The sequence below is a fragment of the Bufo gargarizans genome, chromosome 7 (assembly GCF_014858855.1).
Source record: "Bufo gargarizans isolate SCDJY-AF-19 chromosome 7, ASM1485885v1, whole genome shotgun sequence".
NCBI lineage: Eukaryota > Metazoa > Chordata > Amphibia > Anura > Bufonidae > Bufo > Bufo gargarizans.
Window position 1 is genome coordinate 26,851,731 of NC_058086.1, and position 15,781 is coordinate 26,867,511.

A 15,781-nucleotide genomic window follows, 5' to 3' on the forward strand; every position below is an offset into this window, starting at 1 on the left:
ATTTACATTCATCCGTTGTTTTAGCTTGTCTTGGAGTAATCTTCCAGGTTTATTGTTGTTGGCGTAGAAATGAATTTTATATTTTTCCATATTGATTGGCAAGAGTTTGCTGTAGTCCTATCCTGAGTATTTTTTTATTTTTGGAATCTTCCCCCCCCCCCCCAAGATTGCAATCTGGTTTGTTGTTAATGGTAAAATATTCTTCTAGGGAGGATTGATGTTTATCTGTGTATCCTGGGCGATTGATAACATAGTCCTGTAGATGGACCTGGATATTGTGCTCTGTTGCTGTTGGTGCGCGGTCTGACCGTGAGAGAGTCCCATTGATGGGTTTCGTGCAGGCCTGGTCCACTCTGGAGTCGGAGTTGTTTGGTCTAGAGCAGAAGTCTTGTTCGGTTCCGTGGTGGCGTCTCCAGACAGCGAGCCTTCTAGAACGGTAAGGTTATGTATATTGGACGGTCGTCTAGATGGGGCAGTGGAGTCTAAATCTGGGAACATTATATCGTTGAAGTCACCGCCAATTATTATTGGACATTGTGCTATTTTTTGAGGATATTTTGGCGATAAATTCATTTTGTTTTGTATTAGAGGAATATACATTTACTAAATAGTAATATTACATCTCTCCTTGTTGATCACTTTTAATGCATCATTTTAACATTTTTGGTATATTTTTATTGCGATCATAACTCCTCTTTTCTTTTTATCCGTTGATGGAATTTGTGCGCGAAGTTGGGATGTTGGCATTTAGGGGTTTTATCTTTGTGAAAATGTGTTTCTTGTGAGAGAAGAATATCACATTTTACAGATATTGCCTCGTTCCACAGTAAGAAGCGTTTAGTGGGACAATTTAGGGCTTCAGCGTTAATAGAGGTAATTTTTATAGTCAAGTTTATAAATAAATAATAAAAATAAAAAGGGAATAGATTTTACCTCTTCATGTAGTGTTCAGTTAGTGTGTGTAGCGTGTAGCGATGCTGAGTATCGGCTTGTCCAACCATACGGAATTCTTATCGTAAAAAATATGATAAATATTACATAAGAAGAAATACAAATATAAGCGGTTATAGTTATTATTGCCTATCGTAGGCGTATAGTCTGTGTGGCGGAGAGGTCCGGTTGGCGGTGGTGTTAGATTGGTTAGTTCCCATGTTTTAGCAGTGATTTCCTCTTTTTCCGCGGGTCTTCCATTCTTGTGATTTTAATTTTTTTGGGGTGATGTTTTGGGCTGCGATAAATTCCTCCATTTTGTTTTCTGTGTGGGAGGTACGAGATTTTCTGTCACATTATTTGTCCGATCTTGTCGCATATATTGGTTTGTAGAGATGTTAGCATTTCTGTCAGTATGTTTTCTGTGATGGGTTGTTCGTTTGGCGACATATCATGGCAGGGAGAGTATTTTGAGGAGTTTTGGGAGGGTACGTTGCGGTTTTTTGCAGGTTCGTTGGGGTTTGAGGAGAACAGGTTAGCATCGTTTTGTTTTTTTATTTTTCTAACTTATTATCTGGGGTAGAAGTGTGGTTTTTAGGGGTTAATGTTGGCATTTTACGGTCACTGCTGCCCCCGCTGGATTCGCCATTAATTGCAGCCGCCGTTAGGCTGTTCTGTGAGGGAGCGGCGCCATCTTGTGGAGAGTTCATCGCTGTGACGAACTCTGAAATGCGTCATGGTGCCCGCTCACTTCTCTGCCCCTTCGACATCGCAGGAGAGCAGGAGTCGGTAGGTAGATTACAGTACTTGTTTTGTGTAGGTTTCTGTTCATTTTGTCCTGTTATTGCGGCGCTCATTCACCAAGCTGACGGGTTAAGCTGCCATATTGTCATTGTATTATGTACAAAGCAAATATAGTAAATAGCACGAAAATAATATGTAATGTGTATAGAAGTATATTAGGTGTAACATAGGACATTTACCTGTATACACTATAGGGAGCATGTGTGTGTATGGTGTCATGTAATAAGTGTATGTTGTCGGAGGATGTAGCAGTGCCAGTTGCAGGCCGCAGCCTCTGTGAGGGTTGTATGTTGTCGGTGGATGTAGCAGTGCCGGTTGCAGGCCGCAGCCTCTGTGAGGGTTGTATGTTGTCGGAGGATGTAGCAGTGCCGGTTGCAGGCCGCAGCCGCTGTGAGGGTTTTATGTTGTCGGTGGATGTAGCAGTGCCGGTTGCAGGCCGCAGCCTCTGTGAGGGTTGTATGTTGTCGGAGGATGTAGCAGTGCCGGTTGCAGGCCGCAGCCTCTGTGAGGGTTGTATGTTGTCAGTGGATGTAGCAGTGCCGGTTGCAGGCCGCAGCCTCTGTGAGGGTTGTATGTTGTCAGTGGATGTAGCAGTGCCGGTTGCAGGCCGCAGCCTCTGTGAGGGTTGTATATTGTCGGAGGATGTAGCAGTGCCGGTTGCAGGCCGCAGCCTCTGTGCAGGGTTGTATATTGTCGGTGGATGTAGCAGTGCCGGTTGTAGGCCGCAGCCTCTGTGAGGGTTGTATATTGTTGTTGGATGTAGCAGAGCCGGTTGCAGGCCGCAGCCGCTGTGAGGGTTGTATGTTGTCGGAGGATGTAGCAGTGCCGGTTGCAGGCCGCAGCCTCTGTGCAGGGTTGTATATTGTCGGTGGATGTAGCAGTGCCGGTTGCAGGCCGCAGCCTCTGTGCAGGGTTGTATGTTGTCGGTGGATGTAGCAGTGCCGGTTGCAGGCCGCAGCCTCTGTGCAGGGTTGTATGTTGTCGGTGGATGTAGCAGTGCCGGTTGCAGGCCGCAGCCTCTGTGAGGGTTGTATGTTGTTGGTGGATGTAGCAGTGCCGGTTGCAGGCCGCAGCTTCTGTGCAGGGTTGTATATTGTTGTTGGATGTAGCAGAGCCAGTTGCAGGCTGCAGCCGCTGTGAGGGTTGTATGTTGTCGGAGGATGTAGCAGTGCCGGTTGCAGGCCGCAGCCTCTGTGCAGGGTTGTATATTGTCGGTGGATGTAGCAGTGCCGGTTGCAGGCCGCAGCCTCTGTGCAGGGTTGTATATTGTCGGAGGATGTAGCAGTGCCGGTTGCAGGCCGCAGCCTCTGTGAGGGTTGTATATTGTCGGTGGATGTAGCAGTGCCGGTTGCAGGCCGCAGCCTCTGTGAGGGTTGTATGTTGTCAGTGGATGTAGCAGTGCCGGTTGCAGGCCGCAGCCTCTGTGAGGGTTGTATATTGTCGGAGGATGTAGCAGTGCCGGTTGCAGGCCGCAGCCTCTGTGCAGGGTTGTATATTGTCGGTGGATGTAGCAGTGCCGGTTGTAGGCCGCAGCCTCTGTGAGGGTTGTATATTGTTGTTGGATGTAGCAGAGCCGGTTGCAGGCCGCAGCCGCTGTGAGGGTTGTATGTTGTCGGAGGATGTAGCAGTGCCGGTTGCAGGCCGCAGCCTCTGTGCAGGGTTGTATATTGTCGGTGGATGTAGCAGTGCCGGTTGCAGGCCGCAGCCTCTGTGCAGGGTTGTATGTTGTCGGTGGATGTAGCAGTGCCGGTTGCAGGCCGCAGCCTCTGTGCAGGGTTGTATGTTGTCGGTGGATGTAGCAGTGCCGGTTGCAGGCCGCAGCCTCTGTGAGGGTTGTATGTTGTTGGTGGATGTAGCAGTGCCGGTTGCAGGCCGCAGCTTCTGTGCAGGGTTGTATATTGTTGTTGGATGTAGCAGAGCCAGTTGCAGGCTGCAGCCGCTGTGAGGGTTGTATGTTGTCGGAGGATGTAGCAGTGCCGGTTGCAGGCCGCAGCCTCTGTGCAGGGTTGTATATTGTCGGTGGATGTAGCAGTGCCGGTTGCAGGCCGCAGCCTCTGTGCAGGGTTGTATATTGTCGGAGGATGTAGCAGTGCCGGTTGCAGGCCGCAGCCTCTGTGAGGGTTGTATATTGTCGGGGGATGTAGCAGTGCCGGTTGCAGGCCGCAGCCTCTGTGAGGGTTGTATGTTGTCGGTGGATGTAGCAGTGCCGGTTGCAGGCCGCAGCCTCTGTGAGGGTTGTATGTTGTCGGAGGATGTAGCAGTGCCGGTTGCAGGCCGCAGCCTCTGTGCAGGGTTGTATATTGTCGGAGGATGTAGCAGTGCCGGTTGCAGGCCGCAGCCTCTGTGAGGGTTGTATGTTGTCGGTGGATGTAGCAGTGCCGGTTGCAGGCCGCAGCCTCTGTGAGGGTTGTATGTTGTCGGTGGATGTAGCAGTGCCGGTTGCAGGCCGCAGCCTCTGTGAGGGTTGTATGTTGTCGGAGGATGTAGCAGTGCCGGTTGCAGGCCGCAGCCTCTGTGCAGGGTTGTATATTGTCGGAGGATGTAGCAGTGCCGGTTGCAGGCTGCAGCCTCTGTGCAGGGTTGTATGTTGTCGGTGGATGTAGCAGTGCCGGTTGCAGGCCGCAGCCTCTGTGCAGGGTTGTATATTGTCGGTGGATGTAGCAGTGCCGGTTGCAGGCCGCAGCCTCTGTGCAGGGTTGTATATTGTCGGTGGATGTAGCAGTGCCGGTTGCAGGCCGCAGCCTCTGTGAGGGTTGTATGTTGTCGGTGGATGTAGCAGTGCCGGTTGCAGGGTTGGCAGATGTAGCAGTGCTGATTGCAGGCCGCAGCCTCTGTGCAGGGTTGTATATTGTCGGTGGATGTAGCAGTGCCGGTTGTAGGCCGCAGCCTCTGTGCAGGGTTGTATATTGTCGGTGGATGTAGCAGTGCCGGTTGCAGGCCGCAGCCTCTGTGAGGGTTGTATATTGTCGGTGGATGTAGCAGTGCCGGTTGCAGGCCGCAGCCTCTGTGAGGGTTGTATGTTGTCGGTGGATGTAGCAGTGCCGGTTGCAGGCCGCAGCCTCTGTGCAGGGTTGTATGTTGTCGGTGGATGTAGCAGTGCCGGTTGCAGGCCGCAGCCTCTGTGAGGGTTGTATGTTGTCGGAGGATGTAGCAGTGCCGGTTGCAGGCCGCAGCCTCTGTGCAGGGTTGTATATTGTCGGTGGATGTAGCAGTGCCGGTTGCAGGCCGCAGCCGCTGTGAGGGTTGTATGTTGTCGGTGGATGTAGCAGTGCCGGTTGCAGGCCGCAGCCTCTGTGAGGGTTGTATGTTGTCAGAGGATGTAGCAGTGCCGGTTGCAGGCCGCTGTGAGGGTTGTATGTTGTCGGTGGATGTAGCAGTGCCGGTTGCAGGCCGCAGCCTCTGTGCAGGGTTGTATATTGTCGGAGGATGTAGCAGTGCCGGTTGCAGGCCGCAGCCTCTGTGAGGGTTGTATGTTGTCGGTGGATGTAGCAGTGCCGGTTGCAGGCCGCAGCCTCTGTGCAGGGTTGTATATTGTCGGTGGATGTAGCAGTGCCGGTTGCAGGCCGCAGCCTCTGTGCAGGGTTGTATATTGTCGGTGGATGTAGCAGTGCCGGTTGCAGGCCGCAGCCTCTGTGAGGGTTGTATGTTGTCGGTGGATGTAGCAGTGCCGGTTGCAGGGTTGGCAGATGTAGCAGTGCTGATTGCAGGCCGCAGCCTCTGTGCAGGGTTGTATATTGTCGGTGGATGTAGCAGTGCCGGTTGTAGGCCGCAGCCTCTGTGCAGGGTTGTATATTGTCGGTGGATGTAGCAGTGCCGGTTGCAGGCCGCAGCCTCTGTGAGGGTTGTATGTTGTCGGTGGATGTAGCAGTGCCGGTTGCAGGGTTGGCAGATGTAGCAGTGCTGATTGCAGGCCGCAGCCTCTGTGCAGGGTTGTATATTGTCGGTGGATGTAGCAGTGCCGGTTGTAGGCCGCAGCCTCTGTGCAGGGTTGTATATTGTCGGTGGATGTAGCAGTGCCGGTTGCAGGCCGCAGCCTCTGTGCAGGGTTGTATATTGTCGGTGGATGTAGCAGTGCCGGTTGCAGGCCGCAGCCTCTGTGCAGGGTTGTATATTGTCGGTGGATGTAGCAGTGCCGGTTGTAGGCCGCAGCCTCTGTGCAGGGTTGTATATTGTCGGTGGATGTAGCAGTGCCGGTTGTAGGCCGCAGCCTCTGTGCAGGGTTGTATATTGTCGGAGGATGTAGCAGTGCTGGTTGCAGGCCGCAGCCTCTGTGCAGGGTTGTATATTGTCGGAGGATGTAGCAGTGCCGGTTGCAGGCCGCAGCCTCTGTGCAGGGTTGTATATTGTCGGTGGATGTAGCAGTGCCGGTTGCAGGCCGCAGCCTCTGTGCAGGGTTGTATATTGTCGGTGGATGTAGCAGTGCCGGTTGCAGGCCGCAGCCTCTGTGAGGGTTGTATGTTGTCGGAGGATGTAGCAGTGCCGGTTGCAGGCCGCAGCCTCTGTGAGGGTTGTATATTGTCGGTGGATGTAGCAGTGCCGGTTGCAGGCCGCAGCCTCTGTGAGGGTTGTATGTTGTCAGAGGATGTAGCAGTGCCGGTTGTAGGCCGCAGCCTCTGTGCAGGGTTGTATATTGTCGGAGGATGTAGCAGTGCTGGTTGCAGGCCGCAGCCTCTGTGCAGGGTTGTATATTGTCGGAGGATGTAGCAGTGCCGGTTGCAGGCCGCAGCCTCTGTGAGGGTTGTATGTTGTCGGTGGATGTAGCAGTGCCGGTTGCAGGCCGCAGCCTCTGTGCAGGGTTGTATGTTGTCGGTGGATGTAGCAGTGCCGGTTGCAGGCCGCAGCCTCTGTGAGGGTTGTATGTTGTCGGAGGATGTAGCAGTGCCGGTTGCAGGCCGCAGCCTCTGTGAGGGTTGTATATTGTCGGTGGATGTAGCAGTGCCGGTTGCAGGCCGCAGCCTCTGTGAGGGTTGTATGTTGTCTGAGGATGTAGCAGTGCCGGTTGTAGGCCGCAGCCTCTGTGCAGGGTTGTATATTGTCGGAGGATGTAGCAGTGCTGGTTGCAGGCCGCAGCCTCTGTGCAGGGTTGTATATTGTCGGAGGATGTAGCAGTGCCGGTTGCAGGCCGCAGCCTCTGTGAGGGTTGTATATTGTCGGAGGATGTAGCAGTGCCGGTTGCAGGCCGCAGCCGCTGTGAGGGTTGTATGTTGTCGGTGGATGTAGCAGTGCCGGTTGCAGGCCGCAGCCTCTGTGCAGGGTTGTATGTTGTCGGTGGATGTAGCAGTGCCGGTTGCAGGCCGCAGCCTCTGTGAGGGTTGTATGTTGTCGGTGGATGTAGCAGTGCCGGTTGCAGGCCGCAGCCTCTGTGAGGGTTGTATGTTGTCGGTGGATGTAGCAGTGCCGGTTGCAGGCCGCAGCCTCTGTGCAGGGTTGTATGTTGTCGGTGGATGTAGCAGTGCCGGTTGCAGGCCGCAGCCTCTGTGAGGGTTGTATGTTGTCGGTGGATGTAGCAGTGCCGGTTGCAGGCCGCAGCCTCTGTGCAGGGTTGTATATTGTCGGAGGATGTAGCAGTGCCGGTTGCAGGCCGCAGCCGCTGTGAGGGTTGTATGTTGTCGGTGGATGTAGCAGTGCCGGTTGCAGGCCGCAGCCTCTGTGCAGGGTTGTATGTTGTCGGTGGATGTAGCAGTGCCGGTTGCAGGCCGCAGCCTCTGTGAGGGTTGTATGTTGTCGGTGGATGTAGCAGTGCCGGTTGCAGGCCGCAGCCTCTGTGAGGGTTGTATGTTGTCGGAGGATGTAGCAGTGCTGGTTGTAGGCCGCAGCCTCTGTGAGGGTTGTATATTGTCGGAGGATGTAGCAGTGCCGGTTGCAGGCCGCAGCCTCTGTGCAGGGTTGTATATTGTCGGTGGATGTAGCAGTGCCGGTTGCAGGCCGCAGCCTCTGTGCAGGGTTGTATGTTGTCGGTGGATGTAGCAGTGCCGGTTGCAGGCCGCAGCCTCTGTGCAGGGTTGTATATTGTCGGTGGATGTAGCAGTGCCGGTTGCAGGCCGCAGCCTCTGTGAGGGTTGTATGTTGTCGGTGGATGTAGCAGTGCCGGTTGCAGGGTTGGCAGATGTAGCAGTGATCACTGTGCTGGTTATTGATCCACATCGTGCCTCTCAGTAGCTCGGGGATCGTCTTGTCATCCTGCTGTTAATCTCCAGCTGCGGCGGCCTCCATTCTGTGCCGGCAGCGCCAGACCCGACAAGCGCTCCCCGCTGTAATCTGCCGTCTCCTCACAGGGGATAAGCAGCCGTTTTGCACATTTTACGGATCAGCTCTCAGAGGATTGAGGCCGCGGTTCTGACGCTACAACTGGAACCATCCCAGCTGCCTCCTGAATGTGCGTCTGCACAGAGGGGGCACTTACTTTCTGCTGGTCACTGGTGTAGCTTAGGACGGGATGCAGTTATATGGGTGGGCCGACTCCTGCGCGGTGCTCTCCCGAGAACTTCAGTGCGTTTCAGCTCCACTCACAGCAGAAGTGAAATGTAAGAGTAAAAGCGCGAGCACCAGGCGAGTGTGAACAGGGTCCTCACTGCGTGCCCCCAATGATCTCTCCACAGGCGGTGCAGGTCCCCGTGTACTCCGAGCAGGAGTATCAGATGTATCTGCATGATGACGGCTGGACCAAGGCCGAGACTGACCACTTGTTTGACCTCTGCCGGCGCTTCGACCTGCGCTTCATTGTCGTTCACGATCGCTACGACCACCAGCAGTTCAAGGTAAGTACTGAGGCGGAGCGAGCGCGGCCGGTCAGTGTCCCAGCACACGGATCGCACTGCTCTTCTGTCCCGCTTACTTTGTCCTAATACTTTTTAATAGACTTTGTGTGTTCATCACTCCAATATTTTGTTAGATCCCTGCTTGCTGTCAGTGAAAGAAGAAAGCCTATGCACTGTCCTCCAGGTCATGGGCTGTGCCTGGGCTGCAGTACCAGGCTCTGCTCACAGAAGGAGGGGAGCTGTTTGTAGATCAGGTAGTTCCCCTTTAAATATTACCCCCCCCCCCCCCCCCCCCCTCCTGATGGAGAACCTAGAAGAATGTGCACATGGAGATTGGGGGGGATATTGGGGCTCACCATGCACTCTCCTCTTTTCTCTATCCCACATCACTGAAGGTGGAGCTCCCCTTTAATCCCATTGTCTCTGGTGTCACAGAAAAGGTCAACAGAAGATCTGAAGGATCGTTACTACGCCATCTGTGCCAAGCTGGCAAACATCCGCGCCACTCCGGGAACAGACCTGAAGATCCCAGTGTTTGATGCCGCTCATGAGAGAAGGAGAAAGGAGCAGCTGGAGAGGCTTTATAACAGGACCCCGGAGCAGGTAGGTCCTCTGCCTGCCGCTGGGGGGAGCGGAGCCTTCACAGAGCCTGTAGGCCCAGGTTCACACCGCCTTCAGCCCACACCGTGGTGGTCCGGTGTCTCCTGCTCTCCACTAGGGAGCGCCGCTGAGCGGGTGCGTCCTCAGAGTAATATTACTGCTCTAATGCCTCCCGCGTTAACCCCTTAGATCCCGGGGGGCTCAGCCCTTCTGTCTCCGGCTGCGTTCCTCCTGACCCGGTGCGCGGAGTACAGAGCTGTCTGTCGGGTGAAGCGCGCTTCTTGTAGAGCTGGGGGGGGCGGCCGCAGAGCAGGAAGCCTATTCTCTTTTTAGCGGATCTCATCGCCCTCTGGGTTTGAAGTCATTCTGCTGGTTTTACAGTTGGCTCCTTCCTGGCCAGTATATACCAGACAGGACAACCAGCATAAACTGGGCAGAAGGCGACCAGCAGAAACCAAGGGCACAACGAGTATAAATCATGTGCTGTGATTGGCCGCTGCGGACAGGCCACTGTGGGGCCTTTTTGCGTGGCTAAAATTGTTTTCTGCAAATAAAGCTTCATCATTCAATGACATTTCTGCAACTTTCTATCTCTGCTTGCTGTTAGTGAATTGCAGGTTTGATGCAGTTGTATCAAACCCCTGGAGCGCTGCTCACCTCCGACCCTGACAGAAATGAATTGGATTGATTGTTATTGGAAACAAATAGAAAGTGTATTAGAAAGTTCCGGAAAGTTTCCTTTGTTTGGAGCTTTATATGCAGAAAATAGGAAATTCCCTTTTAAACGTTTCGGTTTGCCCCGTATTGGGAGCCCCGTCTGAGTCTTGCACCCAGTTCTGAGGTAGTAATGCATCCCTCACACGGTGTAATGCACGTTGGGGCCACTAGGTGGGGCCCTTTGCTCAGTGTTGTCAGACGTCTGATTCCTGGGTCTGGTTTGCTTCCTGCAGGTTTCAGAGGAGGAATATCTGATCCAAGAGCTGCGGAAGATCGAGAGCAGGAAAAAGGAAAGGGAGAAGAAAGCCCAGGACCTCCAAAAGCTCATCACTGCCGCCGACACCACCACCGAACTGCGGCGCGCGGAGAGGAAAGCCACCAAGAAGAAGCTGCCTCAGAAGAAGGAGACGGAGAAGCCTGTAAGGTTCCTCGCCGGGGGGTTACCGCTCATTGTGGCGGCCGCCACCGTCTCCTCAACATTCTTATTGATTTGGTGGCATCCCAGGATTTTCTCCTCACAGATGGAGGCCATGCAGACATTATACAAGTCTAAGCTCCAGGCTTTTAGGATCTCAGTCCACATGTAATAAAGTGAGGGGTGGGGGGGGGGGGGGGGGTGAACACACCGAACCCCCCGTGTAGTCCCAGCATTGACCTCAGCACTGCTGCAGGGGGGTCTGCTGCTCCAAGGCGCTGGGGTCAGAGAGCTCATCACACAGGACCCTGCAAGACGCCCCATTAATATAGACCCTGCAGCAAGGGCCACGTGATCCGAAACTCTTCAACTAGTCCTCCCTCGTTATTAGAGACCTTACAACGAGACCCTCCAGCTAGCCCCCATTTATTAGTGACCCTCCAGCTAGCCCCCCATTATCAGAAGCCCTGTACACCCCCCCCCCCATTATCAGTGACCCTTCGGCTAGCCCCCCCATTGTTAGTGATCGTCCAGCTAGCCCCCCCATTGTCAGTGACCCTCCGGCTACCCAACCGTTATCAGAGGCCCAGTACACAAACCCCCCCTCCCGCCATTGTCAGGGACCCTCCTGACCCAGCGGTTAGATGGAGGTTCTCTCGGGACAGTCCGTGGTTACAGTGCGGGCGCGGTGGTCCTGGTCACCAGAGCTCTCGGTCCAATGCCCTCGAGATGGGAAATCTCTCGGATTCCACAATGATACCATTTGTAGATGTAGTCTGCGGTGCCTGAGATTGGCGCACGTTGCGCCGTCGTGACACGTACATTGCGCGGTCTCTCTGCCCTTCCCCGCTTTAATTGCAGGTGCTGCGCTCTCTCGTATTTGTTTTTGCAAATAACTGGAATTAGCACCTCTCGTGTGTCTGGAGGCGACGACTCCTCGCTGATGGGTCCTGGCGTAAAATCATTGAGAAGTGTCAGGCCGCCCTTGTGCCGCCTGCATGCTAAGTGCCCCCTCTGCCGCTGTGTTTACGCTCAGGGGGCAATCAGGAAACCTTGAATCAATACAAGGACGCTGGCGCTCCCCTGAGCCCCGCTTCTTCAGGGTGGTTAATGGCTGCAATCACACAGCTATTGAGCCAGGTGACGCTGCCTTAGGGCTTTTCCGGGGTCCTGGCCACCACCCTGCTCCAGCAGCTCAGGAGTTAATAGTGTCCTGTCAGGACGGGGACGCTGGCTGAAATATTCTTCATGTAGGAGCCGTTCCCATCAGGGGCCCGGGTGTCAAACGGTACGGTGGTGGCGCTGCTTCCCCAGAGACATGTGACAGGGGCGTCTCGCTGAACCCTAGTGCCGTGTGGGGTTTAACCCCTTAGACACCACCCGCGCTGTCTACGGCATCTCCTGGGTCCGGTCGTTTACAGATTGTAAGATGATTTTGCACAGAATCCTTTAATGTTCTGATCCATTTTCTCTTTTGCATTTCTTTATTTCCAGGCTGTCCCCGAAACGGCTGGCATCAGGTTTCCAGACTTCAAATCGGCAGGAGTGACGCTGCGCAGCCAACGGGTACGTCACATGTGTTCACACTGCTCCAGCTCCTTACCATTGGCGCGTGGCCCTTTAAGGGGATGAACAGTAGAGACCCCCACGTCGTATACATAGCCCCGGTAATGTGGGCTTCCGCTGTCGGATCTGCCCCCCCCCCCCCTTCCCCCACCTTCCATGGTGTCATTGTGAACCGTCGCGATGCTTTTCTGAGAGCGTCGCAGTAATGTCCGCCCAGAGCAGTCTCTTGTCTTCACTCCTGATCTTTTTTCATCACTTTCAAAGTTTTTTTTCTGAGATTTTTTCTTACTTGTGACCTATCCTCTGGATACGTCATCAGTATCTGATCGGTGGGACACTCTGCCTCTCGCCGATCAGCTGTTCTCCTCGCTGAGCACAGCGCCGTACGTTGTATAGTGGCCGTACTCGGCATTGCACTCAGTCCCGGTCACTTCTGTGGGGCTGAGCTGCTCCCAGGCCAAGTGACTGATGAAGCCGGCGCTCACAGGATTGCCGCTACCTTCTCACACAGCTGATAAGCGGGGGCCCGGCTCTCTGACCCCCACCGATCAGATACCGATGAGCTATCCTTTAATTCCTGTATACTAAAACTCCCAACATCCTTCTTTACACTGGCCAGTGCACCCCCACAGCTTAAACCCAGCACCTGGACAGGGGTGACTGAAGTCAACCCCAGTGTCTTCTCGCACATCAGGGAGCTGAGGTCTGAGTAGCTGTTTGCCGAGGAGGGGTCCCGGGGGTTTTCCTTTTCCTGCTCTGCCGAACCGAGAGATCATTTCTGATCCCGAAAAATCCCCCCCCCTCCCCCTCCCCCTCCCCCATCCCCATCATGTTTCTGGCACGAGTACAGGGGCCCCTAATGCAGCTTTATCATGTAAATACCTTACAAACAGCTCCACGTATCTCAGCTTCCTGGACCCTAGTTATACATTTTCAGCCTTTGATCCTCACTTACATGCATGTATTATGACCCTGTGGCGCGGAAGTGGTTAACTTTGCAATCTGACGACAAATAAACAGCATCCGCCGCTGGGCCTAATGAAGTAGCGAGGACGCGAGCCGCGTTAGATCGAGTTCACCAGCTTAAAATTACTTCTCTTCACAAATGCAAAGCGCGATTGGTGCCTGGCTGACAGAGATGGACATGGCCGCCGCAGCGTGGGACAGCGCAGGGAGCAGGCGCGGTGTCAGCACTTATTAATATTCCGCTCCTGACAGGCGCCATTTGATTAATTAGTAGCGGTGGCGAATCTCCGCAGGATGACGAGTCTGTGCTGACTGGAGCCGCTCGTCCTCTAATAATGGTGGAGTCAGGACTGCGCCCCGGCCTCCGGTTTTACAGCCCGACCTTTGGTCACCTTGAATTGAGGCTCAGAAGCGGCTGGAAATCTCTGGACGCTGGGGATAATCGAAACGCTAGAGGCTTTACCAGGTCCCCCACTTGGCGCCATCCTCAGGGTGCAGCACCGCTCAGCGGATGCTCCGCCCCCTCATACACCATTATCTTACACCTCTGAACGCCAGACGATATAAAAAAGACCCTCCCTAATATCTGCGCCCCCCCCCTCCAGTGCCGCTCGTGATAAAGTATGACGGCCCTTACACCGAGCGCTGATCGCCAAATAGGCGGCCGATAATGTCTGTTATTGTACAGCAAAATACAGGTGCTGCGATACAACCGGGAATAATCACTCCCATTAGTGTCATATCAGCCTCTAATAACGGCAATAATGAAAGAAACCAGGACATGCAGGCACCATCTTCAGGCTGGCTGTATAATCTGTCTGTAGTGAGCTCCCCCTAGTGGTGGCTGTATAATCTGTATGCAGTGAGCTCCCCCTAGTGGTGGCTGTATAATCTGTATGCAGTCAGCTCCCTCTAGTGGTGGCTGTATAATCTGTATGTAGTGAGCTCCCTCTAGTGGTGGCTGTATAATCTGTATGTAGTGAGCTCCCTCTAGTGGTGGCTGTATAATCTGTATGTAGTGAGCTCCCTCTAGTGGAGGCTGTATAATCTGTATGTAGTGAGCTCCCTCTAGTGGTGGCTGTATAATCTGTATGTAGTGAGCTCCCTCTAGTGGTGGCTGTATAATCTGTATGTAGTGAGCGCCCTCTAGTGGTGGCTGTATAATCTGTATGTAGTGAGCTCCCTCTAGTGGTGGCTGTATAATCTGTATGTAGTGAGCTCCCTCTAGTGGTGATTGTATAATCTGTATGCAGTGAGCTCCCTCTAGTGGTGATTGTATAATCTGTATGTAGTGAGCTCCCTCTAGTGGTGGCTGTATAATCTGTATGTAGTGAGCGCCCTCTAGTGGTGACTGTATAATCTGTATGTAGTGGCCTTCCTCTAGTGGTGGCTGTATAATCTGTATGTAGTGAGCTCCCTCTAGTGGGGATTGTATAATCTGTATGCAGTGAGCTCCCTCTAGTGGTGGCTGTATAATCTGTCTGTAGTGAGCGCCCTCTAGTGGTGGCTGTATAATCTGTATGTAGTAAGCTCCCTCTAGTGGTGGCTGTATAATCTGTATGTAGTGAGCGCCCTCTAGTGGTGGCTGTATAATCTGTATGTAGTGAGCTCCCTCTAGTGGTGGCTGTATAATCTGTATGTAGTGAGCTCCCTCTAGTGGTGGCTGTATAATCTGTATGTAGTGAGCGCGCTCTAGTGGTGGCTGTATAATCTGTATGTAGTGAGCGCCCTCTAGTGGTAGCTGTATAATCTGTATGTAGTGAGCTCCCTCTAGTGGCGGCTGTATAATCTGTATGTAGTGAGCTCCCTCTAGTGGTGACTGTATAATCTGTATGTAGTGAGCTCCCTCTAGTGGTGGCTGTATAATCTGTATGTAGTGAGCGCCCTCTAGTGGTGGCTGTATAATCTGTATGTAGTGAGCTCCCTCTAGTGGTGACTGTATAATCTGTATGTAGTGAGCTTCCTATAGTGGTGACTGTATAATCTGTATGTAGTGAGCTCCCTCTAGTGGTGGCTGTAGTATGTAGTGAGCTCCCTCTAGTGGTGGCTGTATAATCTGTATGCAGTGAGCTCCCTCTAGTGGTGGCTGTATAATCTGTATGTAGTGAGCTCCCTCTAGTGGTGACTGTATAATCTGTATGTAGTGAGCTCCCTCTAGTGGTGACTGTATAATCTGTATGTAGTGAGCTCCCTCTAGTGGTGACTGTATAATCTGTATGTAGTGAGCTCCCCCTAGTGGTGGCTGTATAATCTGTATGTAGTGAGCTCCCTCTAGTGGTGACTGTATAATCTGTATGTAGTGAGCTCCCCCTAGTGGTGGCTGTATAACCTGTATGTAGTGAGCTCCCTCTAGTGGTGGCTGTATAATCTGTATGTAGTGAGCTCCCTCTAGTGGTGGCTGTATAATCTGTATGTAGTGAGCTCCCTCTAGTGGTGTCTGTATAATCTGTATGTAGTGAGCTCCCTCTAGTGGTGGCTGTATAATCTGTATGTAGTGAGCTCCCTCTAGTGGTGACTGTATAATCTGTATGTAGTGAGCTCCCTCTAGTGGTGGCTGTAGTATGTAGTGAGCTCCCTCTAGTGGTGGCTGTATAATCTGTATGTAGTGAGCTCCCCCTAGTGGTGACTGTATAGTCTGTATGTAGTGAGCTCCCTCTAGTGGTGGCTGTATAATCTGTATGTAGTGAGCTCCCTCTAGTGGTGACTGTATAATCTGTATGTAGTGAGCTTCCTATAGTGGTGACTGTATAATCTGTATGTAGTGAGCTCCCTCTAGTGGTGGCTGTAGTATGTAGTGAGCTCCCTCTAGTGGTGGCTGTATAATCTGTATGCAGTGAGCTCCCTCTAGTGGTGGCTGTATAATCTGTATGTAGTGAGCTCCCTCTAGTGGTGACTGTATAATCTGTATGTAGTGAGCTCCCTCTAGTGGTGACTGTATAATCTGTATGTAGTGAGCTCCCTCTAGTGGTGACTGTATAATCTGTATGTAGTGAGCTCCCCCTAGTGGTGGCTGTATAATCTGTAT

At 53.1% G+C, this 15,781-nt stretch overlaps 1 protein-coding gene across 1 annotated transcript in view; it reads left to right on the top strand.

Annotated features, from left to right (window-relative positions):
* Window positions 1-15,781, top strand: part of DMAP1 (DNA methyltransferase 1 associated protein 1) — a 57,939-nt gene that overhangs the window by 10,056 nt on the left and 32,102 nt on the right. Inside the window, exons 5-8 of the mRNA XM_044301468.1 lie at window positions 8,334-8,492; window positions 8,928-9,095; window positions 10,043-10,228; window positions 11,719-11,790. Of these exons, the coding sequence (XP_044157403.1) occupies window positions 8,334-8,492; window positions 8,928-9,095; window positions 10,043-10,228; window positions 11,719-11,790 (585 nt within the window). The remainder of the gene's footprint in view (window positions 1-8,333; window positions 8,493-8,927; window positions 9,096-10,042; window positions 10,229-11,718; window positions 11,791-15,781) is intronic.